The sequence below is a fragment of the Oncorhynchus tshawytscha genome, linkage group LG02, assembly GCF_018296145.1.
Source record: "Oncorhynchus tshawytscha isolate Ot180627B linkage group LG02, Otsh_v2.0, whole genome shotgun sequence".
In the NCBI taxonomy this organism is placed as follows: domain Eukaryota; kingdom Metazoa; phylum Chordata; class Actinopteri; order Salmoniformes; family Salmonidae; genus Oncorhynchus; species Oncorhynchus tshawytscha.
Window position 1 is genome coordinate 62,102,309 of NC_056430.1, and position 27,048 is coordinate 62,129,356.

At 43.0% G+C, this 27,048-nt stretch overlaps 2 protein-coding genes across 3 annotated transcripts; both read left to right on the forward strand.

Annotated features, from left to right (window-relative positions):
• Positions 1 to 12: 12 nt before the first annotated feature.
• Positions 13 to 3,226, forward strand: LOC112265215. Its single transcript, XM_024442324.2, has 2 exons — positions 13 to 252; positions 1,780 to 3,226. The coding sequence occupies exon 2, from the start codon at positions 1,788 to 1,790 to the stop codon at positions 2,580 to 2,582; it is 795 nt and encodes a 264-aa protein (XP_024298092.1). The 5' UTR covers positions 13 to 252; positions 1,780 to 1,787; the 3' UTR covers positions 2,583 to 3,226.
• Positions 3,227 to 6,361: 3,135 nt separating this feature from the next.
• On the forward strand, positions 6,362 to 26,048 carry LOC112265200 (protocadherin Fat 4). 2 transcript variants are annotated; one of them, XM_042302198.1, is made up of 30 exons: positions 6,362 to 6,537; positions 8,224 to 8,289; positions 8,595 to 8,758; positions 9,014 to 9,058; positions 9,194 to 9,283; positions 9,411 to 9,500; positions 9,996 to 10,103; positions 10,200 to 10,313; positions 10,421 to 10,514; positions 11,864 to 11,976; positions 12,191 to 12,364; positions 12,606 to 12,734; positions 13,001 to 13,156; positions 13,318 to 13,498; positions 13,802 to 13,935; positions 14,024 to 14,971; positions 17,048 to 17,173; positions 17,605 to 17,850; positions 18,126 to 18,224; positions 18,414 to 18,586; positions 18,789 to 18,940; positions 19,077 to 19,384; positions 19,534 to 19,644; positions 19,766 to 19,957; positions 20,063 to 20,157; positions 20,302 to 20,463; positions 24,783 to 24,971; positions 25,167 to 25,244; positions 25,404 to 25,443; positions 25,532 to 26,048. In XM_042302198.1, the coding sequence occupies exons 1-30, from the start codon at positions 6,459 to 6,461 to the stop codon at positions 25,628 to 25,630; spliced, it is 4,755 nt and encodes a 1,584-aa protein (XP_042158132.1). In that variant the 5' UTR covers positions 6,362 to 6,458; the 3' UTR covers positions 25,631 to 26,048. The 2 variants fall into 2 exon arrangements, with proteins under 2 accessions (XP_042158132.1, XP_042158133.1); XM_042302199.1 differs by having other exon boundaries at positions 25,167 to 25,249; positions 25,532 to 25,582.
• Positions 26,049 to 27,048: the final 1,000 nt, after the last annotated feature.

The following is a 27,048-nucleotide window of genomic DNA, read 5'->3' on the forward strand; positions in this document are numbered from 1 at the left end:
ATTCAAAATATAGTATGGCCTTTGTAAACCTTTGACAAACTAAGTAGAACATGAAAAGTATGTTAATTTTTGTACAGTTTCAAAATCAGTCTTTAATGTTGACATGCAAAAAATGTGGTACTTTCGGTTTCATTTCCTAAATTTCAGCCTCCCAGCCCAATCCCTACCAGGATAATACCCATAACACACTCACTAGGACACAGCATACGCACAGCAAGAAAGCAGCAAGAACAGATCTACTTCATAAATAAGGTACAGGGCAAGTATGTATGAGTGTGTGTGTGTGTGTGTGTGAGAGCGAGAGAAAGAGAGAGAGAGAGAGAGCGCGCACGGTGCGTGCTCGCGCCGTGTGTGTTCATGGCAACATAGTAATGGGTATCACAGGTTGTTTTCTCCATTTGGCATCGTAACTGTAACATCAAACACCTATTATTGTATAGTTTGTGAATTACAGTATCAGCCAGTACTAATAATAATTTTAAAAAATTGACAAAATATTTTTGAGTGTTTGAATATTAATCCACCCGGCGTGTCAGATTTCAAAAAGGATTTACGGTGAAAGCAAACCATGCGATTATATGAGGACAGCTCTCTCAGCAGACACAACATTAAACAGCTAGCAGCAAAGTAGATTGGTCACGAAAGTCAGAAAAGCAATCAAATTAATCCCTTACCTTTGATGATCTTCGTATGTTTGCACTCACAAGACTCCCAGTTACACAATAAATGTTTGTTTTGTTCGATAAAGATTATTTTTATATCCAAAAACCTCCATTTGGTTGGCGCGTTTTGTTTAGTAATCCACAGGCTCGTGCAGTTCACGACGGGCAGACGAAAATTCCAAATAGTATCCGTAAAGTTCGTAGAAACATGTCAAACGTTTTTTATAATCAATCCTCAGGTTGTTTTTACAATAAATAATCGAACATATTTCAACCGGATGGTAGCCTTTTCAATAGGAGAGAGAGAGAGAAAAGGTCTTGCTCCAGGCGCTCGCGCATACACAAATCTGGGGACACCTAGCTATCCACAGACACGATGTGATCATTCTCGCTCATTTTTCAGAATAAAAGCCAGAAACTGTCTAAATACTGTTCCACACACCATGTGGAAACCATAGAGAAAGGAATCTGGTTGATATCGCTTTAAATGGAGGATAGGCTTGCAATGGAAAAGAGAGGTTCCAGAATAACAGCACTTCCTGGTTGGATTTTCCTCAGGTTTTCGCCTGCAAACCCGCTGCTGACAAGTGTGTAAAATCGAGCACACTGCCATGCATTCTCCATAGACAAACATTGGCAGTAGAATGAGCTCTTCAGTAAGGCCAGTGACGTTCAACGTGGCACCGTCATATGATGCCACCTTTCCAACAAGTCAGTTCATCAACTTTCTGCCCTGCTAGAGCTGCCCCGGTCAACTGTAAGTGCTGTTATTGTGAAGTGGAAACTTCTAGGACCAAAAACGGCTCAAATGAGAAGTGGTAGGCCACACAAGCTCACAGAACGGGAACGCCGAGCGCTGAAGCGTGTAAAAATCATCTGTCCTCGGTTGCAACACTCACTACCGAGTTCCAAACTGCATCTGGAAATAACATCAGTACAATAAGGGTGGGACCTACTCCATATTTAATACCCATGAAATTGGAATGAGATGTTCGACGAGCAGGTGTCCACATACTTTTTGTCATGTAGTGTAGCTATATTGTGTATGACAGGCATGTCATGTAGTTGTAGGGTAAACATTTTGTTTTCCTCTCTCTCTTTCCTCCAATCTCTTCAGGTGTAACGATGGCTAACATTAAAACATTAAATGAAATTGGACACCTCAACTCGTCTGGCTTTGGTAGGCCTTGGCCCAGGCATGGGCTTTACCTGCTCCACTGGTTCTCCCATAACTACGTCATATTCGACAACAATGGTGACCTGCTGGCGCTGTACAACCCCAAAAGGAAGGAGTTCGGCTTCCATCACTTCGATAACCGACTCGAGTGTGACGGTAACTGTTATAAACTGCTCCCCAACCAGAACTATCCATACTATGAGGTGGGCAACCTGAATACCCCAGGGGCAGGTGACCTGCCACCATACGTTAGTCAGAACTACAAAGGACACCATGATGACAGCAATATGGACCGTATCATCATCAGTCTTCATCCCGGCTTGGTGTTGGATAAAGTCTATGTGACACAACACGAGGATGTGAGGACCTTTGATCGCCAGAACACCTATCGGATCAGTAAGGGTTTGGTCAGGCTCATCCGTAATCTGGAACTGGAGGAGCTGCTAAGGCAAGTTGGGTACCCCAGAACCATTATGTTTGTCAAAGCAGTCAAGCGGCAAGAGACTCCAGCTCGAAGTCACACCACCGTTTATCAACCAGCTGTCAGCCAACCTGACTGGGTCAACAACAAGAGGCCCTCTGTTGTGAGTCCCAGGCCAACACCATCAAGGGAGTCTGTGATTGACATGCCACATGATTTATTTTGCTCTCACGAAGCATTAAGTCATGTGTCTGTCAGTATCCCCGAGAGCAGAGACTCCCATAAGCCTCGGCGGGAGAGGCGATGCTGTGTCATTCTGTAGACTGGGCCAAAGAGAGTCAAAAGGGTTCATTTTACAGGACGAATCGGGAAATAACTGTGTACAACATTTATTACAGTGCTCCTATAAGTAGGTTTACAGTGCAACACTATTGTAAGTACTCATTATTGTTACACTGTACCTACAGCAGTGACCCTAACCCTAAGTCACTTTTTAAACAATTATTTAGAATAAAGTATTTTTTTAATTAAAAATCATTTATTTCAACATACAATCACTTCTTTATATGTGTAGATTTCTGAAAGATTATAATCAACCTCTATACTTCTAGAGAAAACTACAATACAGCCCAATGGCAGCCCAGTTACCTGGTTTGTAACAGAACACAGAACCTGTTCCAGGTTTGGAACATAATACAGAACCTGGTCCAGGTTTGGAACAGAATACAGAACCTGTTCCAGGTTTGGAACAGAATACAGAACCTGGTCCAGGTTTGGAACAGAATACAGAACCTGGTCCAGGTTTGGAACATAATACAGAACCTGGTCCAGGTTTGGAACATAATACAGAACCTGTTCAAGGTTTGGAACATAATACAGAACCTGTTCCAGGTTTGGAACATAATACAGAACCTGTTCCAGGTTTGGAACAGAACACAGAACCTGTTCCAGGTTTGGAACAGAACACAGAACCTGTTCCAGGTTTGGAACAGAATACAGAACCTGGTCCAGGTTTGGAACAGAATACAGAACTGCAGATTGCCCTTTAATAATTGTAATTATCTTTCACTAATGCAACTGTACATAATTGATTTTCTGTAAAACCAAGGCCAATAAGTTAATCATTTCCCACAGTGTTGTAACAGCTCTGTTCTAATTGGTTAAGCAGCTTCTTGTTTAGATTCATCTGACTAAGGGCTCTATTCAATTCGTATTGCGGATGTTCAGCATTACAGCATGATCGAAATATTAAGGCAAATTTCAGTGGCGACAGCGCCTGCTTTACTCTGGGTTCGCGCCGGGAGGTCCGAAACCGGGAGGTCCGTGGGGCGATGCACAATTGGCCTAGCGTCGTCCGGGTTAGGGAGGGTTTGGCCGGTAGGGAGATCCTTGTCTCATCGCGCACCAGCGACTCCTGTGGCGGGCCAGGTGCAGTGCGCGCTAACCAAGGTTGCCAGGTGCACGGTGTTTCCTCCGACACATTGGTGCGGCTGGCTTCCGGGTTGGATGGCGCTGTGTTAAGAAGCAGTGCGGCTTGGTTGGGTTGTGTATCGGAGGACGCATGACTTTCAACCTTAGTCTCTCCCGAGCCCGTACGGGAGTTGTAGCGATGAGACAAGATAGTAGCTACTAAACAATTGGATACCACGAAATTGGGGAGAAAAGGGGGTAAAATAAAATAAAAATTTTAATTAAAAAAATTCAGTGGCGACTTCGCAGTCACGGTAAACGCTGCATATGTCGTCTCAATGGGAAATTACCTTTACATTTCTGTCTCGCAATCTGTAACGTTTCAGCGACACAGACTGAGTACAGTACATTGTTTCCGATAAAAAGCGGGAAAAAGTACGACCATCTTTAACCACAAACCGATACCACACCTTATAGTTAAAACGTTTGTGAAAGTTGAAAGAGATGAGTAAAGTGGTTTTACAAGCGGGTATCTGGTATAAACTGGTATAAACTGTCAAAGTAGACTCATTATGAAGCGTTCATTCAGAATGTGAATTTGTTATAAATCATAAACTGTTGATAAAAGGGAATAAGTCAACATTTGTGCATTAGCAATCAAAGAAAGCATACATTAAATCAACCCATCTATTTCCCACTCTTTATTCTCTATTCGCTTTAAGATTGACCAATCAGAATATACTGTAGTTCATTGATTATGCTTGTGTTATAGTTCCCAGGTGTGGGATGCTATTGGCAGATATATACCCCTAGAACAGGATTAATGAAGAGAAAGAGAGAATTCGCTTCTTTAACTTGGTTTCTGTTCCAATGCATTTATTAAAGTTTCTCATATTCCAAATATTCCAAATGTGTGTTTTATTCGAAATCATCAAATTACAGTGTAGAAAATTACCCGTTTACATTCATTTAAATAGATTCACACATTTATTCTCATATCAATTGAAATCCCTTTTTCTCAAGCAGTAGTTTATAACTACTGTGTATCTTTGTGTCTCACACCAGCTGTGATTTAGGTCAAAGTTCACTGATTACAGTCAAAGATGGTCTATTTATAGACGGTTTACAGTATCATAAGATGGTCAGTCTCGATTTCTCAAATCACATTGTTTCATAATAACCTCATCTCCCACTCAGTTTTTATTGAATATATAGTTTAATGTCACTACAAACAGGACTAGAAATGTGTACAGCAACAGCCAACTGGCCCTTTAATCTGAGGTGAGGGTATTATTAAAGCATTATTTCTCTGCAGCATACATGTGTTTTTATTGAATTGAAATGCACTAGATATTTTCAGAGACAGACATACAGTTCAACCTCCACTCAAATCCTAGGTATGGGTCTGACCATTATCTCAATATCGGTAAACTTAGTGATAAGGCTGAGGTGTGTTTGACAGGCAATGTACCAGTTACAGGAAGTCTTCATTGGCACATGTTACCATGGAGCTGTCAAGCTTAGGAGTCCATTTTGGATAAACTTTAATCCAGATCAATTTATATGATTTTTGGCATTGATATGTTGGTGGCGGGAAGGCTGAAACCACACTCACTGAAACTCTTAAGGATCCGCCCCTTTTTTCCAATTTTCGCCTAAAATGACATACCCAATTCTAACTGCCTGTAGCTCAGGTCCTGAAGCAAAGATATGCATATTCTTGGTACCATTTGAAAGGAAACACTTTGAAGTTTGTGGAAATGTGAAAGGAATGTAGGAGAACAACACAATAGATCTGGTAAAAGATAATACAAAGAAAAAAACAACCATTCTTTTGTATTTTTTTTGTACCATCATCTTTGAAATGCAATAGAAAGGCCATAATTATTCCAGCCCACGTACAATTTAGATTTTGGCCACTAGATGGCAGCAGTGAATATGCAACGTTTTAGACTGATCAAATGAACCATTGCATTCTGTTTAACATATTGTATCAAGACTGCCCAAATGTGCCCAATTTGTTTATTCATAATTTTTCATGTTCAAAATTGTGCACTCTCATCAAACAATAGCATGGTATTCTTTCACTGTAATAGCTAAGCTTTCTGCCAATATCAGATATCTCTATGTCTAATCGCATTAGCCTACGTTAACTCAACCGTCCTGTGGACAGGACACCGATCGCGAAGAAGTTTAAAACTATAAAGCACTCCCTTTCCTCTCACAAGGAAATGAAACTTAGACTTCATACTATAACGTAGTGCCCTACAGATGTAGGATCTTAATTTGATCACTCTTTTGTGGCTGATAATTATCCTGCACAGCAGGGAATGCAAACTTGAAGTGTATTTGGCATCTAAAGTATGTAATTTGGACATTGATTTCAGAATTGATTTGCCCTGACGAAAAATGTATCAACCCCTAAAAAAAAATCCCTTAATTAATCCACATCATAATTCAACGTTCCTGTTGCTGTTGGATTATTTTCCTGCTGCTGTTGGATTATTTTCCTGCTGTAGCAAATTGGCTCAAATTAAGATCCTACATCTTTATGTGGCTGTTACAATGAATGCGCAACACATTCCATGGTGTTGTCAGTGCCCCTTGGACCTGTTTATATCCCTGTAGTCAGGCAGTAACACTTAATGGCAAGTCATAAATACATTGTAGGGTAAATAAAGTGTGGCCATTTCAATATTCCCTCTATTCAGGAAATCAGTCGGTCAAGCAGGTGCTGTGGACGGAACTGTAGCAGGGGGTAGAAAAGTAGGGACAATCACCATCCAATATGGGGTCTATACGTTTTATGTGGATGTTACTCCTCTCAGGCTCTCTATGTGTTCATGATGTCATGGGCATCCCCATCAGTGAGTAAAGTTTGCTTGTGGCTACATTTTGAAGATTGGTATGATATCAATACGGTACATGGTTTGGGGAATACTGTATACAGTAGATTAATAGAAAATGGTTAAGATCAATTAGAAATGTTAATCGGTAATTGATTTGCCTTTGTATTTTGCTAAATGTATGCTCTTATATTATTTTACACATATAAGCTATTTATTAGATTATTATTATGTATTTTTGACACTTCATTTAGACATTTGTAAACAGAGGGGGAGACAGGCAAGTTGGAGTAACAGTAGGGAGGGTAAATGCGGGGAATGAACCAGTAGGGAGTGGCTTATATGTGGCTGGATCCGAGAGTGTTGCCATCAGACCATGACGCATAGATTGTTATTACCTAATTACAGTGGCGATTTTAGCCACCCCATTTTTGAGATGCATGCCAGCAAAGCCACTACACAACACTAAACGATTTTGTCCTCAAACTTTGTCATCAAAGTCTGGCATTCTCTGAATTTATGGTGCTTTCAAGACAACTAGGAACTCGGAAAAAAACTAGGTTGAATCATGACGTCAGTGATCTTCAGGTTAGATCTTTAGAAAGAGGCCTGAGTTCCCGACATGGAATTCCGAATTGAATGACCGTTAAAAACGTATTTTCCCAGTAAGAGCTCATTTTTTCCCAAGGTCCCAGTTGTCTTGAACTCACCGAAGTCTGAGATTTCCGGGTTTCCAGTTGTTTTGAACATGGCAGAGGTTATGCTGGATTGACAGCATAGACAATGTTTTCAACCTTTTCTGGCCCATGGTGTTGAATGTTTATCCTTTTTATGCTTGGAAAAGAGACCCTTAAACCCAGACTTGGACCACACACCCACTCCACTGAATAGCAGGCTAGTGATTGCTTTACAACGCTTGCAGTTCGCTGCTGATTTCTTCCAAACCACTCATTGTTGAATTTGCGATTTCCAATTTATTGTGTAATGTTTATGTCCAATGGCCGATGAGCACTGATACATTTTATCTATAATTTCTCTTCATATGACAAGGATTCATATGAAAAGGATTTGCCAGTAGATTGTCGACGTGATTCATGATGACTGCTTGTCTAGTTTGCTAGCTAAGATTTTGAAAGTATGATGTTGACATGATCAGTCCCATCATATCTACGGTAGATATAATGTGATTTTATCTGTGGCCAATGACCTTGAGACTTCTTGGATGGGCACTTCTAATTTAACTCTATGGCAGCACCAAGGGGCTTGAATTTTTGAGCTCTCCCCGTAGATTTTGCAGGGATATAGTGTCCCCATGAGTGACAGAACACTGAGCCAATCATGGCGTAACTAGAGAACATTACCAACCCCTATGATTCGTATTTTCCGCTGGCTGCTCCACCACCACAGAAAGCACTGAGCTAGGCTGAAACACCTGCAATAAGGAGCTGCCTTATTCAATTTTTTTTTTAAAGAGACCATTTTTGTATGCGGCTTTATTAACAATGATTTAAAAAAAAAAAAGTTTTTACATTGTTTGCAAACTGATAAGCGACATGTATTAATGGCAAATTAACATGCAAAACAGGAGATATTGACACAACTCAAATAGAATTCACCAGAATCCTGATTAGAGATTGTCATTTGCTATTTCATGATGCTAAAGATCCACGTAAACAATACCATGTTTGCCCTAATGTTTATTTCTAGGTACATCAGTGAACTGTGCTGAAGGGTCAGACCTAACACTGGGAACTGTGGATGAGGAATATGAGGGTAATCAATGCAGTCATTCATTGCAGTCATCCATGCCATATCCATTCATGTATTATATTTGTTCATGAGTCACCAAACCAATTTGTCTTTCTGGTATTTCTTTTAATAAACGATTACACAGGAAAAGAGAGATGCCTGGATGAGGGGAGAAAATGAGATCTATAGAATGGGTTCAGTCTTTTTTGTAACAACCTTTGTTACAATATATTGACTAATGGTGGGAAACATTCAACAACATTCAATAGAAATTGCTGGTACTATACATCACCCTAATGAATATTTGCCTCCCCCTGATGCTACAACAGGGGAAGTGGAAGTCCTCAACGAGATCCCCGCGGGTAATACCGTGAGGCTTGAGGGGTATGCCTTTCCAGAACACATCAATTTTCTCGAGTTAGTTTACACCCCTGGGAGTACAAATGCAACAGTCCGTACCAAGATGGCGCTGGATGCAGATCTGTTAACACAGGTGAGATGGTTATGGTGGCTCTACAACGTCTAGCTCTGGTCCAGGGTGTTGGTGCGCGTGCCTCTGCTGAACTCCTACAGTAGAGGAATGCGCAGTAGCGCTCTGGATCAGAGCTATACAACGTCATTCATGGTCAAGTATGGTTCACTTTAGGTGTTCGCTTTTTTATTGACAAAATAGGCGAAGGCTAATTCCTGATGAACATGCTGCAAAGGGTTTTGAACTTTACAATTATCCCCCCTCTCTCTCTTGTAGACTGGCGGTCAACTTTGGTATTCTGTTGTGTGTGTGAATGGTGCGGTAAGTAAAATTGAAAGATTATAAACTAAATGTGACAATGGTTAGTATGTATGCTGTATATGATGGATTGTAACAATATATTGTAATGTATGAGAAGTGCATTTTGTTGACATAAAACTGTTATTATCTCTTCAGCTCGAAAATAAACGAAAACTTATCGTCACCGACCTAAATGACAACGCTCCAATATTTGAGCAAAAGGTGTACACAAAAACGATATCTGAGGTAAGGCTACATCAGTCTACAGAAGATGAGTTGGCAAAAACATAATACTCCTGTCTTACACCTTGCAATACAATGAGCCCCTACAGGTTGTTTACGTGGTGAACCACCATGTGTTTTGTCTCTCCAGATTCAGGCAGTGAATACGGAGGTGATCAGAGTGAAAGCAGTGGATGCCGATATCAGCATAAACAACAACAGAATTACATACCGCATATTGGTGAGTCACACATGGGCCCGCATTCACCAAGAGTCCCAGAGCAGGAGTGCTGATATAGGATCAGATTAGTCTTTTAGATAATAATAAATAAGAAGGGAGACCTGATCCTAGATCAGCAGTCCTACTCTAAGACGCCTGATACATTCAGGTCCTGGTCTATACTTTTTAATAAGTGTAACAGCAGTGGTTCTGTGACCACACCTGAGCTACATTAGCTCCCTTAGCTTAGAGGGATGGACAGGAGATCCGGGTTCGAATCCTTTTGGTCACATAAATTAGTCACAGCGAAGTGATCAATATGTCACATTCACCAAAGTAAACAGCTAGTCTAAACTGTCCATACAACTGTCTTACAAAAATATATACAGCTACAATGTAGGTCTATAATCTATAGCAGATATTGGATAACCCAATGGAAATTATGACTGAACAGATTTATCTGATTCTTCCTCTGATACTGTTCCACAATGACTTTGGTCTTCCACCTTATTTAAGGACCCAGCACCCGCTGAATTTGAGGTCCGCAACGATGGGGCAGTACTGCTGAAGAGACCTCTGAACTACAACGTCGCCCAAAACTACAAATTCACAGTTGAGGCGCAGGTAGGTGATCTCACCATATCACACCCTACCACATTGGTCCAGAAATGGATATCCATGTTTATCTATTAATAATGCTTCTGGGATCCTTCCTTTTAGGATAATGGTGATCTCTTCGACACAGCAGACGTTGTTCTTGAGATTACGGACTTTGATAATCTGAATCCCTATTTCAATCACAGCCTTTACCAGGCTACCATACAGGAAGAACAAGTGAGTGTTATCATACCCATCAGACTACAAAATGTCATATGTGTATCCTTAAAGCCACTGTGTTGCTATGGTTGTGATGTCTATTTAATACATCATCTCCTCTTTAGACGGGGCCTTTCCTCACCATCCAGCCAGAGGGCATAAAAGCACAAGATGGAGACACTGGCATTAATGTGGCTATAGTCTACAGCATCAGTTCAGGTAATCTGAGGCTTTTACCACAGGCTTGGACTACAACTCCCATCAGTTTTAGGATTTTTTGTTGTTGATATGAAACAAGTACACTATATATACAAAAGTATGTTGACACCCATTCAAATGAGTCGATTTGCCTATTTCAGCCATACCCGTCGCTGACAGGTGTATAAACTCAAGCACACAGCCATGCAATCTCCATAGACAAATATTGCCAGTAGAATGGCCTAACTGAATAGCTCAGTGGCTTAAAATGTGGCACCCTCACATGATGCCACCTTTCCAACAAGACAGTTCGTCCAGTTTCTGCCCTGCTACTGTAGAGCTGCCCCGGTCAACTGTAAGTGCTGTTATTGTGAAGTGGAAACATCGAGGAGCAACAACGGCTCAGGCGCAAAGTGGTAGGCCACACAAGCTCACAGAATGGGATTGCCGAGTACTGAAACACGTAAAAATCATCTATCGGTTTCAACACTCCCTACCGAGTTCCAAACTGCCTCTGAAAGCAACGTCAGCACAGTAACTGTTTGTTGGGAGCTTCATGAAATGGGTTTCCATGGCCAAGCCTAAGATCACCATGCACAATGCCAAGCGTCGGCTGGAGTGGTGTAATGCTCACCGCCATTGCACTCTGGAGCAGTGGAAACTCATTCTCTGGAATGAATCACGCTTCACCATTGGGCAGTCCGGCGGACAAATCTGGGTTTGGCGGATGCCAGGACAACGCTACCTGCCTCAATGCATAGTGCCAACTGTAAAGTTTGGTGGAGAAGACATAATGGTCTGAGGCGGTCTTTCATTGTTTGGGCTAGGCCCCTTAGTTCCAGTGAAGGGAAATCTTAACGCTACAGCATACAATTACATTTTAGACGATTCTGTGCTTCCAACTTTGTAGCAACAATTTGGGGTTAGGCACTTTCCTGTTTCAGCATGACAATGCTCCCGTGCACAAAGTGAGGTCCATACAGAAATGGTTTGTCGATATCGGTGTGGAAGAACTTGACTGGTCTGCACAGAGCCCTGACTTCAACCCCATTGAACACTTTTGGGTTGAATTGAAAACGCAGACTGCGAGCCAGGCCCAACCTCACTAATGCTCTTGTGGCTGAATGGAAGCATGTCCCCGCAGCAATGTTCCAACATCTAGTGGAAAGCCTTCCCAGAAGAGTGGAGGTGGTTATATTAATGCCCATGATTTTGTAATGAGATGTTCGTCGAGCAAGTGTCCACATACATTTGGTCATGGAGTGTATCTTTGCATATGGAAACCATCAGAATATCATATTTGCATGAAAACGTATGTATGAGGTTCTGTTCACATTGTGGTGGAATGTTGTTGTGTGACTTTACCTCAGTATCGCCAAGCAAGTATCTCAGTAACTTCAACATCGACACAAACAGTGGAGTCATCTCTGTGGTGACTGGGCTGGACAGAGAGGAGATATCCACAGTCACTGTCAATATCAAGGTATTGGGAATTGTAGCTATAGCATTCTAGCATTTTACGATTACTCTAAATAAGTAAAACCGTACTTCTCTCAGTTCATTCTCACTGTAGATTTATTCACAATCACAAGTGCATTAAGACAGTTAACATGGTATGGGCATCAGGAGGGCTGGTGACCGTTGTATACATCCCAAGTTATGGATGTCAAATATCAACATCTATCACTTCCTTCCAGGCATCTCAGCAGGATGACAGCCTAAAGTCCGCTGACGCTTTGGTGTCTGTTACAATCGAGGACGTCAATGACAACGCTCCAGAGTTTGACAAAGCTAGCTACTCTGTTGCAATATTGGAGAACTCTCAAAAAGACACAGTTGTTTTCAGAGTCACAATCACTGACCTGGACAAGGTAGGTACAGTGGCATAAAAAACAAAATGGGTGATGGATTTACACAAAAAGAGATGTATTTCACTACTCGAGTTAGGAAGCGATGTCAATAAGTGCATATATTAAAACAGTTTACACGTTTGTATCTTGAGTTGTCTGTTTCTACATGAGCCAAATCATTTGTCACGCTTCATTTTATTTTTTCATTTTAAAACTTCATTCCCCCCCAATTGGACATGAAACCATTTTGTCTTTGTCTCAGGGTGGATTTGTGGGAACGTTGCAGATCCTTCCGGAGTCTGTACCTTTCTCTATACTCTTGGATGGAACTGTCATAGTGAAGAGTTCAGCTGACCTGGACAGGGAGACTGTTGGAAACTTCCTCTTTCAGGTCAGACACTCTGAAACATAACAGTACTCAGACCTACAACTTTTATCCATTTAGCAGCTGACATAATCACAATAGCTAACAAATCAGCAAGGAACCTGTAAATATGTCTAAAAAGGTGCAAACTCCAGGTCTAATGGCACTTGGCAGTGCCCTGTACCATCTAATAAAACATGTCTTATCAAGAAATCTGTCCCAATGGGGAGTGCACATGTCAGTTGGTATGCTGTTGAACACCTTCCCATGTCTTCCCTACATCCAATATGAAGATTGAAGCACGGGAAAATGACCCACCTAACCACGTTGTGTTGGCTGGTGTGAACGTCACCCTCCTGGATGAGAATGACAACAGTCCTCAATTTAAGAGCTCCATGTACAAGGGCAAGGTCTTCAAGAACCAAACAGTGGGGATGTTGGTTACCCAGGTGAGATGGCTTCTAACCTTGAACCTCAATTCGTCACTGTGTTTGTTAAAGTGTTTTGTCAGAGCCATTTACAATGTGGGAAACACATGATAGCCATAGTAACACGATTGTAAAAAGAAAACAATGGTATTGCTTTGGTCACCACACCATGTGATTGGTAGGTTGAAGCAGCCGATCTGGATGCTGGTGCTAATGGACAGGTCAAGTACTCAATAGAGTTTGGGAACGTGAAAGGATATTTCTCCATCGACGAAAACACGGGCGAGATAAAACTGGAAAAAAACATTCCTCTGGAGGAGAACAAGGTCCTTGAGTTCCCTCTCTATGTGGCAGCAAGAGATGGTGAGTCTAGGTACAGTCTCTGTATAGAGAACTTGAAGGTAGTGTCATGTAAACTATTTTGTGCAGCGCAATGTAGTGCAGAATTAATCTGAGCGTAAAGTTGAGGAGATATGTGAAAGAACACAAGCAACTCAAGCAAACATACCAGTCTAGTAACCATAGTATATATACACTGTAGACTAAAATAATATGAGAGGAATAGTGTATATCTACAGGAGGCTAGTCGGTCAACAGCTGGAGATTTGGTTATGGGTTCCCAAAAAAATTGCAGCCCTTAAGTGACTGTTCTCTCCTGTCCTGTAGGTGGCGTAATATCTCGTTCCTCCTCGGTGCTAGTGGATATCCAGGCACCTGGAGATTCCAACCCCCAGTTCCTCTTGAACACTTACCGTGGGAGGATAGAGGAAGAGACGGATCCAGGGACGGTGATTGTCAAGGTGAACTTCCCCAGAACCACTAAATTCTACTTCATCTGAAAAAAACAACCAGATCGATCCTATAACATTTTTGTCACCCCATATATAGGTGACATTCCTAGCAGTAACAACAGTAGTTCCCGTGACGCTTCAGGTCCTGACAGACGCCGACAAGTTTGCCGTTGACTCCAAAGGCGTTTTCACCTCTAAGGTCAAACTGGACTATGAGACCCAAAATAACTACTCAGTCCAGATCTCAATCTCGGATGGCACAAGCAGCGATGAGGCAACCGTTGTGGTGGAAGTGATTGACATCAATGACAACAGCCCCGTGTTTGGCGCCAGCTCTGTGACACAACTGGTCCCTGAGGATACGGAGGTAGGGGCCAACCTCACTGCCATGACCGCCACGGACGCGGACAACGGCTTCAACAGGGAGCTCCGCTATGCCCTCCGGGGAGGCGAGGGGAAGTTCGCTATCGATCCCAAAATAGGGATGGTGTCCCTGGCTGGGGCGCTGGACAGAGAGACCAAAGCAGAGTTCAGCCTGGAGGTGGTGGCTCAGGACCAAGGTCGTCCAGCTCTCTCCACAACCACCACTCTGCTCATTCAAGTATCTGACATCAACGACAATGTTCCAAGTTTCTCCAAGAAGGAATATGAGGTTGAGGTCTTAGAAACAGAGTCTGTGGGAACGACACTGGTCACACTAGAAGCGGTGGATCTTGATGAAGGCACAAACGGTACAGTGACCTATAGTATATTTCTGCAAGACCCTCCCTCGACCGTGGCGTTCTTCCAGCTGGACTCGTCCACTGGGGAACTGCGGCTGGCGCAGGCCTTGGACTATGGAGCAGTGAAGGTGTACAACCTAATGGTACAGGCTGCAGATGGGGGGACCCCGTCACTCATTGGGAATGGTTCAGTGGTGGTGAGGGTGAAAGATGTGAACAACAACCCGCCTCAGTTTAGCGCAGAGCGTTACGATGTCGCCGTCTCTGAGAACCTGGCCAGCGGAGCGGCTATCGTGACCCTGGAGGTCACCGATGAGGATGAGGTCAGAGAAATGAGACTGTCATTATTATCATGAGATTGATTATATTTCGTTATGATATAAACAATCTATAACATTACCATCTACATTGAGATCAGTGAGATCAGTGATATATCTGCACGATATGAAAAATATTGACTACGGTATATCGATTACAGTATAACAATGACGATATATCAACTACTATATATAATCAATGACAATATATACAGTACCAGTCAACATTTTTTACACACCTGCTCATTCAAGGGTTTTTCTTTATTTTGACTATTTTCTGCATTGTATAATAATAGTGAAGGCATCAAAACAATGACATTACACGTATGGAATCATGTAGGAACCAAAAAAGTGTTAAACAAATCAAAATATATTTTATATTTGAGATTTCAAAGTAGCCACCCTTTGCCTTGATGACAGCTTTGCACATTCTTGGTATTCTCTCAACCAGCTTCACCTGGAATGCTTTTCCAACAGTCTTGAAGGAGTTCCCACATGTGCTGAGCACTTGTTGGCTGCTTTTCCTTCGATCTGCTGTCCAACTCATCCCAAGCCATCTCACAGGGTGGCAGGTAGCCTAGTGGTTAGAGCGTTGGACTAGTAATCGAAAGGTTGCAAGATTGAATCCCCGAGCCGACAAGGTAAAAATCTGTCGTTCTGCCCCTGAACAAGGCAGTTAACCCACTGTTCCTAGGCTGTAATTGTAAACAATACTTTGTTCTTAACTGACTTGCCTAGTTAAATAAAGGTTAAAACATTTTTTTAAATGGGTTGAGGTCAGGTGATTGTGGAGGCCAGGTTATCTGATGAGGCACTCCATCATTCTCCTTCTTGGTCAAATAGCCCTTACACAGCCTGGAGGTGTGTTGGGTCATTGTCCTGTTGAAAAACAAATAATAATCCCACTAAGCACAAACCAGATGGGATGGCATATCGCTACAGAATGCTGTGGCACACTTGTGCCTTGAATTCTAAATAAATCACAGACACTGTCAGCAGGAAAGCACCATCACACCTCCTCCTCCATGCTCCAAAGTGGGATCCACACATGCAGAGATCATCCGTTCCCCTCCGCTGCATCTCACAAAGACACGGTGGATGGAACCAAAAATCTCAAATTTGGACTCATCAGATCAAATGACAGATTTCCACCGGTCTAATGTCCATTGCTCATGTTTCTTGGACCATTGGTTTCCTTTAGTAGTGGTTTCTTTGCAGCAATTTGACAATGAAGGCCTGATACACACAGTCTCCTCTGAACAGTTGATGTTGAGATGTGTCTGTTACTTGAACTCTGTGAAGCATGTATTTGGGCTGCAATCTGAGGTGCAGTTATCTCTAATGAATTTGTCCTCTGCAGCAGAGGTAACTCGGTCTTCCTTTCCTGTGGTGGTCCTGATGAGAGACAGTTTCATCATAGCGTTTGATGGTTTTTGAGACTGCACTTGAAGAAACTTTCAAAGCTCTTTTCCGGATTGACTGACCTTCATGTCTTAAAGTAATGATGGACTGTAGTTTCTCTTTTCTTATTTGAGCTGTTCTTGCCATAATATGGACTTGGTATTTTACCAAATAGGGCTATCTTCTGTATACCACCCCTACATTGTCACAACAACTGATTGTCTCAAACACATTAGGAAGGAAATCAATTCCACAAATTAACAAGGCACACCTGTTAATTGAAATGCATTCCAGGTGACTACTTCATGAAGCTGGTTGACAGAATGCCAAGAGTGTGCAAAGCTGTAATCAAGACAATGGGTGGCTACTTTGAAGAATCTCAAATAGATTTTGATTTGTTTAAAAATGTTTTGCATACTACATGATTCCATGTGTTATTTCATAGTTTTGATGTCTTTACTATTATTCTACAATGTAGAAAATATTAAAAATACCGAAAAACCCTAGCATGAGAAGGTGTGTCCAAACTTTTGACTGGTACTGTATATCGATGACAATATATAAATGGTGTATTTCATAACGATATCAACAATCTGAAAATATTTCAATACAACCATCCCACTAAAACATTTATGACTAATTTTGGAATGATAAACTGACACCATAATCTCTTCCTTTTAGGGTGGATTCTCGAATGGTGACTTCATATTTACCAGTGACACCTTCAACATAAACAAACAAGGTGTTGTTTCCCTGAAGAATGACGTCACCTTGGACAGAGAGACAAAGGATAACTATGTTTTACAGGTATACCACGTCATGTCAACCGACATGTGCTTCATCTGCATTTCTCATAAGATCTACACCCAAATATAGGCCCCAATAACAGTTGGGTTTACTTCCATAAATGTAATCTATGTAGAGTGGGGAAAATTGTTCATATCTTAACGATGGGCAAGGACGCAACTGGAGGACAATCTATCTCTTCCTATCACCCGGACCTCAACCCCACCTAGACACCAAAGTGAACATTGTCTTTGCTCATGTTGTTAAGTCATATAGGTGATAAAAATGTACAACGTGGATAGGCAAAAGCAGGCTGATAATTTTACTTAATATGCTCAGCGAGACCATGACGGTCAACAACGTTACACTTTGGAGTCAAATTTCAACAAAATTACATGCTAAGGTTTGTCAACTACGTCACGTGTTAAAATCGTAACCCTCTCACTGTTCAGGTGGTGGCGGTGGACAAAGATGGCCTGAACGCCACAGCCCAGCTCAACATCACCGTTCTGGACTACAATGACAACACACCCCAGTTCCCTACTCTTCCAGACCCCATCCCTTTCCCTGAGGGGGAGTACTCTGACAAGTCTCCAGGAGAGGTGTACCATATCCTTACCACAGACTCAGATCTCGGCTCCAACGGAGAAGTCACCATCTCCATCTCCTCATCTGCCACGCCATTTCGCTTCAGGGAGGTGAGTCCAACCAAATAATGAAGCTCCTGGTGAACCTTCTTTACATAATACATTTTGTTAGATGAGAATTTGGATCTAGGGTACCAGGTTCGTTTACTGAGGTGTCAATCATTTTGATTAAGAAATGACCAAACACACACAAAAGAGCAGACGCTTTTGATGACCTCATCATTGGCAAACCATGTTTCTTCTCACGACTTCTCATACTCACTTAATCATGAGCAATGTTGTTAGGGTAACACTGCGTATTTACACTAGTGTGTCTTATGCTGAAGGATGGGATGCTACTGGTTGTGGGTCCTCTGGATCGGGAGACCAAGGACATCTATGAGCTGGTCATTGTGGCCACAGACAAGGGCACACCACAGAGACAGGTACTATATACAAAACACAGTGGCCTAATTTCTAGGGTCCCTTCACCCTGAAATCAGTACGACATTACCATAGCAGTACCATATCATAACACTATACACCACAATACCATAACACACAATATCAAAGTTCTGTGCAGCCTGCCTTCTTAAACACAGTTGGTTTCAACCATTCCAACCCCGCTTCACCAGAACATGACCAGCATCAGAGTGAGCGTGACAGATGTTAATGACAACACGCCGGTGTTCAGTGCCAGTACGTACACGAAGAGCATCCTGGTGAAGGACACCAAAGTGGGGGACGCGCTGTTGACCCTCTCTGCCACAGACAAGGACATGGACCTGAATGCACTCATCACCTACAGGTTAGCCATGCACTGCTGTCAAAACTCACACACACCTCTGTTGTACTTTCTACTCCCAGTCGTGGAGCCGATACTGTAGAGATGAGTTTCAAGTCCAAATTAAGGAATAAAATCAGCCTAAATGGATCCTTAACAATGTTGAAGAAATGTGTCTGTTCCTACACCGAGTTATGCGTCAAATGCTCCTCCTCTGGCTATCTAGTTTCTCCTCAGGCGCCTCCCCTCGCTTGGCCCTGAATGGTAGCACAGGAGAGGTGACTGTGGTCTCTGACCTTTCGGATGTCACGGAGGACACACTGCTTGAACTCACTGCAATGGCAAAGGACAGCGGGATGCCCCCTCTGAACTCCACAGGTCAGGGATCGAGCATCGCAATTGGACTTGTGTTTGTGTGTTTTTGTAACGTTGAGTTAGAGTGTATTATTTCATATGTTAGTCTGAATAATGATGGATACTAAATCTGTGTGTGTTCTCTCTTTTCGCCTCATAGCCAATGTCCAGGTCTTCCTGATGACTGTCAGCCTTGGAGTGGACGTGGCCTTTGAGAACTCCTCCTACAACTTCAACGTTCCGGAGAACGAACCAAAAGGGAGAACCGTGGGGACAGTTAAGGCATCACCAGGGAGCCCCGTGTTTGTGGTTAATTATTTCCTGACCACGCACATGGACCTGTTCTCCGTCGATGCCCTAGGAGCCCTCACCACCAAAGAGCCGCTGGACAAAGAGACTGAGGAGTGGTACATCCTGGAGGTGGAGGCAGTGGACTCCAGGACTCCCCCTACTTCTGCCGTCGCAATGGTATGACCTATCCTGGTACCTGGCGACCAGATTTAGAGGACGTTTTAGAGGTGTTGCTTAGCTGAAAATATCTCATCATATGGGGGAACAGATTTCGGATCACAAGTAATCTTTCGTCTCTCACTCTCTTCCCTCACTCTTCCTCTCAGGTCAGGGTACAGGTGGAAGATGTGAACGAGGCCCCAGAGTTCAAGGAAGAGACGTATGAAGCCAAGATCTTCAGCATTGCCCCATACAAATACCCTGTGGTCCAAGTTCAGGTAAGGGATGCAAAAGTGAACAGCGGGATAACCACTACATCCCTGGTGCCATGTCAAAGTTGACATAAGTTCTCATCCAGCTCCTCCATCCTGACCCCCCACTCTTCGCCCCTCTCCCCAGGCCACAGACCCAGACAGTGGTGACAGCGGTCGTCTGGACTACAGTCTGACAGAGCCCAGCTCGTCTTTTGACGTGGACCGTTCCACAGGCCAGGTGTACGTGGTGTCAGCGGTGGGATTAGAAGGAAAGACAACCACCGTCCTGGTGAAGGCCACAGATACTAAAGGACTCCATGCTACAACCAGGGTGGAGGTGAGTGGTGACAACAGTGTACTGTACATATGGTAACACACATGACTTAACCAGTAACTTAACTTGCAACCGTAGTTACAGTATGCTGCTCTATTCTGCCCCCAGGTGGACGTGCAGGGAAGTGCCAGTAATGATGTCGTAGTCATCTCCCTCAACCAGGCCACCAATGTTGTGGAGAAGAAGGTCCCTGAGATGGAAGAGTAAGATATTAGAACTGATAAAGTTTTTGTACCACACAATATGAACCACACAAAAGTGTGGGGCTGTTAGACGGGGTCCTTTTGCCCACTTTATCTCTCTTCCTCAGTCTTTCTCATATGCCTCTCGTTCTCTGTGTCTCTTAGGTCTTTAGGGCGAGTTCTGGGCTGGACCGTGAAGGTGTTAGAGATTTCCAGCACCAGCAGAGGAGCTGTTGCGTCCCGGGAATCTGGGAGCGCCGCCAGGACGTACGTCAGCTTCATTGCCGTGAACAGCGGGGAAGTCATCCCTGCCAAAGACGTCAAAAGGTAAGATCAATGTGTTGTTGAAAATCACTTCATCCACAACAAAGTAGGCCATCCTATAATGAGAAAAACAAAGCCATTGTTGGTTAAAGTTTAACTTTGAGGATGGCGAGTCTGGGGTTGGTCTCATTAAGGGAATTTTTGTGGAACATTCTTTAGTAGTTGACATAGACATACAATGACTGGACGCAACATTGCTTCCACAATTTTCTATTCAGCACGATGAACATCCATGTCTGTTCTACACTATACAAATCTAATCGGAAAAATATGTAATGTGACGTTGCATTCTTGAGAATAAGCCCCTAATGCGCAGACCAGCTGGCTGGTGTGTTTATGGACATATTCAATCAAACCTTATCCCAGTCTGCTGTTCCCACATGCTTCAAGAGGGCCACCATTGTTCCTGTTCCCAAGAAAGCTAAGGTAACTGAGCTAAACGACTACCGCCCCGTAGCACTCACTTCCGTCATCATGAAGTGCTTTGAGAGACTAGTCAAGGACCATATCACCTCCACCCTACCTGATTCCAAGATGGCATAGCAGTTCAGACGTCTTTTGTCCTCGTCTTGTCCCGTATATATATACATATATACACACACAACTTTTTCACATACCTTTTTATATATTTTTTTTAATTTTCCATAAACTCATCTTCAAAACACTCTCCTGCAACCCGCCTCAACAATTTATATTTATAAAAAAGTATTATTTACCTCAAATCTGTAATCCTCCAAGAAGCTAGCCAGAAACTAGCCAGAAGCTAGCCAGGAGCTAGCCAGAAGCTAATCCAGAAGCTAATCAGAAGCTAGTTGCAACCGTAGTCTTTACTGGCTAATCGTTGGTATTCAGCTAACCACGGTTTGTGGTCATCAGCTATCCTTTAGCTCGAAAATCTATCGCCAGTTTTGTACGGCGCAGCGCGGCTCGGAACGGAACATACCGGACCAATTATTCTCTCCATGTCCCTGGATTTCAACCGCTAACTCTGGACATTCATACCTGGATCTCACAGCTAGCTAGCTGCTATCCGTGTGACTATCGGCTTTTGTCGATTCCGGAGCAAACATCAATTATTCCGGAGCTAGCCAGCTGAAGAGTTCCATCAATCACTCCTGGGCTACAATCACCTATCCGGACCCGTTTTACTGCCTACGTGGAGCCCCACCGGGCCTTCACAACTGGACTGCCGACGTTATCTACCCGAAGGAGTTATCCGGCTGGCTCCTCCGTCGCGACGTTACCTGAACGCCCATCTGCGGCCCGCTAACCGTTAGCTGTCTTATCGGCTGCTATCCGAATAGACAATCGGACAATTTATTTATTTATTTTTATTATTATTATTTTTCTTCATGGGCCTCTATAACTATATCTATTGTTTTTTTGTTGTTGTGTGATTTGGATTAATCCCCTCTACCACACGGAAACCCACTAATCTACTGACGGAACGCAAGAGGTGGCTAATAACAGACCTCCATCCTATGCTAGCTTGCTACCGATGGCCTGGCTAGCTGTCTAAATCGCGACCCCCAACCAACCTCTCTACTCACTGGACCCTTTTGATCACTCGACTAAGCAGGCCTCTCCTTAATGTCAATATGCCTTGTCCATTGCTGTTCTAGTTAGTGTTTATTGGCTTATTTCACTGTAGAGCCTCTAGTCCTGCTCACTATACCTTATCCAACCTATTAGTTCCACCACCCACACATGCAATGACATCTCCTGGTTTCAATGATGTTTCTAGAGACAATATCTCTCTCTTCATCACTCAATACCTAGGTTTACCTCCACTGTATTCACATCCTACCATACCTTTGTCTGTACATTATACCTTGATGCTATTTTATCGCCCCCAGAAACCTCCTTTTACTCTCTGTTCCAGACGACCAATTCTTATTGCTTTTAGCCGTACCCTTATTCTACTCCTCCTCTGTTCCTCTGGCGATGTAGAGGTGAAACCAGGCCCTGCAGTGCCTAGCTCCACTCCTATTCCCCAGGCGCTCTCTTTTGACGACTTCTGTAACCGTAATAGCCTTGGTTTCATGCATGTTAACATTAGAAGCCTCCTCCCTAAGTTTGTTATATTCACTGCTTTAGCACACTCTGCCAACCCCGATGTTCTAGCTGTGTCTGAATCCTGGCTTAGGAAGACCACCAAAAATTCTGAAATTTTAATCCCAAACTACAACATTTTCAGACAAGATAGAACTGCCAAAGGGGGCGGTGTTGCAATCTGCTGCAAAGATAGCCTGCAGAGTTCTGTCCTACTATCCAGGTCTGTACCCAAACAATTTGAACTTCTACTTTTAAAAATCCACCTCTCTAAAAACAAGTCTCTCACCGTTGCCGCCTGCTATAGACCACCCTCTGCTCCCAGCTGTGCTCTGGACACCATATGGGAACTGATTGCCCCCCATCTATCTTCAGAGCTCGTGCTGCTAGGCGACCTAAACTGGAACATGCTTAACACCCCAGCCATCCTACAATCTAAACTTGATGCCCTCAATCTCACACAAATTATCAATGAACCTACCAGGTACCTCCCCAAAGCCTTAAACACGGGCACCCTCATAGATATCATCCTAACCAACTTGCCCACTAAATACACTTCTGCTGTCTTCAACCAAGATCTCAACGATCACTGCCTCATTGCCTGCATCCGTAATGGGTCAGCGGTCAAACGACCTCCACTCATCACTGTCAAGCGCTCCCTGAAACACTTCAGCGAGCAGGCCTTTCTAATCGACCTGGCCGGGGTATCCTGGAAGGATATTGATCTCATCCCGTCAGTAGAGGATGCCTGGATATTTTTTTTAAATGCCTTCCTAACCATCTTAAATAAATCAAATCAAATTTTATTTGTCACATACACATGGTTAGCAGATGTTAATGCGAGTGTAGCGAAATGCTTGTGCTTCTAGTTCTGACAATGCAGTAATAACCAACAAGTAATCTAACTAACAATTCCAAAACTACTGTCTTACACCATAGTACCCTCCAAACTCATCATCAAGCTTGAGGCCCCGGGTCTCGACCCCACACTGTGCAACTGTGTACTGGACTTCCTGATGGGTTGCCCCCAGGTGGTGAGGGTAGGTAACAACATCTCCACCCCGCTGATCCTCAACACTGGGGCCCCACAAGGGTGCGTTATGAGCCCTCTCCTGTACTCTCTGTTCACCCACGACTGCATGGCCATGCACGCCTCCAACTCAATCATCAAGTTTGCGGACGACACTACAGTGGTAGGCTTGATTACCAACAATGACGAGACAGCCTACAGGGAGGAGGTGAGGGCCCTCGGAGTGTGGTATCAGGAAAATAACCTCACACTCAACGTCAACAAAACTAAGGAGATGATCGTGGACTTCAGGAAACAGCAGAGGGAGCACCCCCTATCCACATCGACAGGACAGTAGTGGAGAGGGTAGTAAGTTTTAAGTTCCTCGGCGTACACATCACGGACAAACTGAATTGGTCCACCCACACAGACAGCGTGGTGAAGAAGGCACAGCAGCACCTCTTCAACCTCAGGAGGCTGAATAAATTTGTCTTGTCACCAAAAGCACTCAAACTTTTACAGATGCACAATCGAGAGCATCCTGTCGGGCTGTATCACCGCCTGGTACGGCAACTGCTCCGTCCACAACCGTAAGGCTCTCCAGAGGGTAGTGAGGTCTGCACAACGCATCACCGGGGTCAAACTACCTGCCCTCCAGGACACCTACACCACCCAATGTCACAGGAAGGCCATAAAGATCATCAAGGACAAAACAACCACCCGAGCCACTGCCTGTTCACCCTGCTATCACCCAGAAGACGAGGTCAGTACAGGTGCAGGGACCGAGAGACTGAAAAACAGCTTCTATCTCAAGGCCGTCAGACTGTTAAACAGCCACCACTAACAGTGAGTGGCTGCTGCCAACATACTGACTCAACTCCAGCCACTTTAATAATGGAAAAATTGATGTAAAAATGTATCACTAGCCACTTAAAACAATGCCACTTAACAATGTTTACATACCCTACATTACTCATCTCATATGTATATACTGTACTCGATACCATCTACTGCATCTTGCCTATGCCGTTCTGTACCATCACTCATTCATATATTTTTATGTACATATTCTTCATCCCTTTACACTTATGTGTATATGGTAGTTGTGGAATTGTTAGGTTAGATTACTCGTTGGTTATTACTGAATTGTCGGAACTAGAAGCACAAGCATTTCGCACTACACTCGCATTAACATCTGCTAACCATGTGTATGTGACAAATACAATTTGATTTAATGGCCGTTCTCTGATGTTGCCCACAGCAAGCTGCAGAGCGAGGCGGGCACGGTGAAGGCAGAGCTAGAGAAGGTGTTTGGGGCGGGGCTGGAGCATGTGATGGAGGAGGAGTCAACCGACCCCGCTTCTGACCAGGTCATAGTCATCGTCCTGGGCGTCCTGTTCGGCCTGAGTCTGCTGGGATTGGTGGCGATAGTGACGTTCACCGTTATCAAGTGAGTAGCTCATTCATGATTGCTTCGTGTTTGTTATTAGCATTAAGTTAAGATCAGCAAGAAATGACTTATGATAATGAATCTAGCCCTTGCCACTAGCCATAATTGCAATTATGACCCCCTTATGCCCCAAAATGACTATGATACAAATTATTCTAGGCTAACCACTGTTTCAACATTTCAATTTCTTTTCAGGTTCAGAAGGATGAAAGAACCCACAGAGGACTCCTGTAGGCAAAGCTTTGACATTGATAGGCGAAATGAAGCTTACACGTAAAGTACTGTTTGAATATGCAATACATATGGCGTCTTAACGTTTGATTCATTGATGATGGGATGCAATTGAACGAGTAATATTTCAAATCAATACTTTGTCATTTTTAGACAGCTACTATGAGAGTTCTTTCTCATCCGCCTTTTCTTCTGGTTTAGAAACAGAGATATGAAGGCATCCTTAACAGGCTCAGAACAGGTAAGAACCCCGAGGCCAAACACAGGCCGTTCAAATATACAGTGCGATTTGTTGGTGAAGGGCGATGATCCATGCTGTTGTTTTTTAGGGGCAAAGGTCATGGAGAAAGAGTAAGACTTCACAGGAGGCAGTGCCAGAGTGTGACAGACAAGATGAAGATGGTGACAGCCATAACTCCTCTCTTTAGGTCCCACTGACAACTAAACACAAATAAAGCACACACAATGAATGTGCACCAGAGCAGTTAGACAGATGGAGCAACACTGCAATGAAGGAATGATTAGTTTACTCTGACTTATTGGTTGGCTAATGCACTAATGCTTTGACCGTCAATTGCTGGCTACAGTCTATGCTGCACTCATATTAGGAACATTTCTCTGTAAAACAAACAAAGACCTTTGGCCAATAAATGTAAAAATAGAAAAGGCTATGATATGAATATGAACATTTTAGCACTAAGAATAGCACTTACTATGAATTATTTTATATGCTAATACATTGTTTCTGAGTGCTAATGATGGTATGTATTTCCTCTGTCACCAAACATACCTGAACCAACTTTTCACTGCATTTAGGTTTAACTAATAAAAAAGACATACCCTGGATAGAAAGTGTCTTATTTTTACCAACATTTCTCTATGCTAATGCTTAGACTCAAACCTTTAGAACTGGCTCGAGCTTGAGACAACAGACTCATGTTCATTATGCACCAAACGGAAGAAAACAGATTGAAACGGGATTACCTGGACTTGTCCAATAAGACTCATTTTAGTTTTTTTTGCTATTGTACCATTACCATTGTAGGTCTGATGGATGGTGGGGTGTTTCCAAATACTTGTCCTGAAGGCAAGGGCGTAACTTTTTGTTAGAAATTGGAGGGGGTCAGGGTCAACACCCATCTAGGGGGGGGGATTGTTTAAAAAAATAGCTGTGAAATTATTGTTTCTGGTGAATATTTAAGGGAAAATAAATAAACTGCCCTGATAATTTCTTCAATATACCCCAATTACTACTGACACACCAATATTTTTCTATATTACTTTAAAACTGTCTTCTTACTCTTAACAGTAAGTCACCACCACACCACTTCTTAACTACATTTAAATGTCAAATATATTCTATTTGTGTACCCTTCACCACACTTGGCTAGTACTTGAATAACTTGAATAATTTCTTATACACAGTGCTTAACTTGGACTGAAATAGGTGCCGGTACTCATTTTTTTCAGCTAATATTCAATAAGACGAACAGGAGCTCAAGCAGTGTGAGTTGCCAGTACTCAGCTCCGGTGAGATCCTGCCAAAGTCAATCACTACTTATTAGAGGTCGACCGATTAATCGGAATGGCTGATTAATTAGGGCCGATTTCAAGTTTTCATAACAATCGGAAATCGGTATTTTTGGACACCGATTTTGCAGATTTTGTTATACTTTGATTTAATCTTTATTTAACTAGGCAAGTAAGTTAAGAACACATTCTTATTTTCAATAACGGCCTAGGAACAGTGGGTTAACTGCCTCGTTCAGGGTCAGAATGACAGATTTTCACCTTACAGTTAACTAGTCTAACGCAATAAATGACCTGTCTCTCTCTCATTGCACTC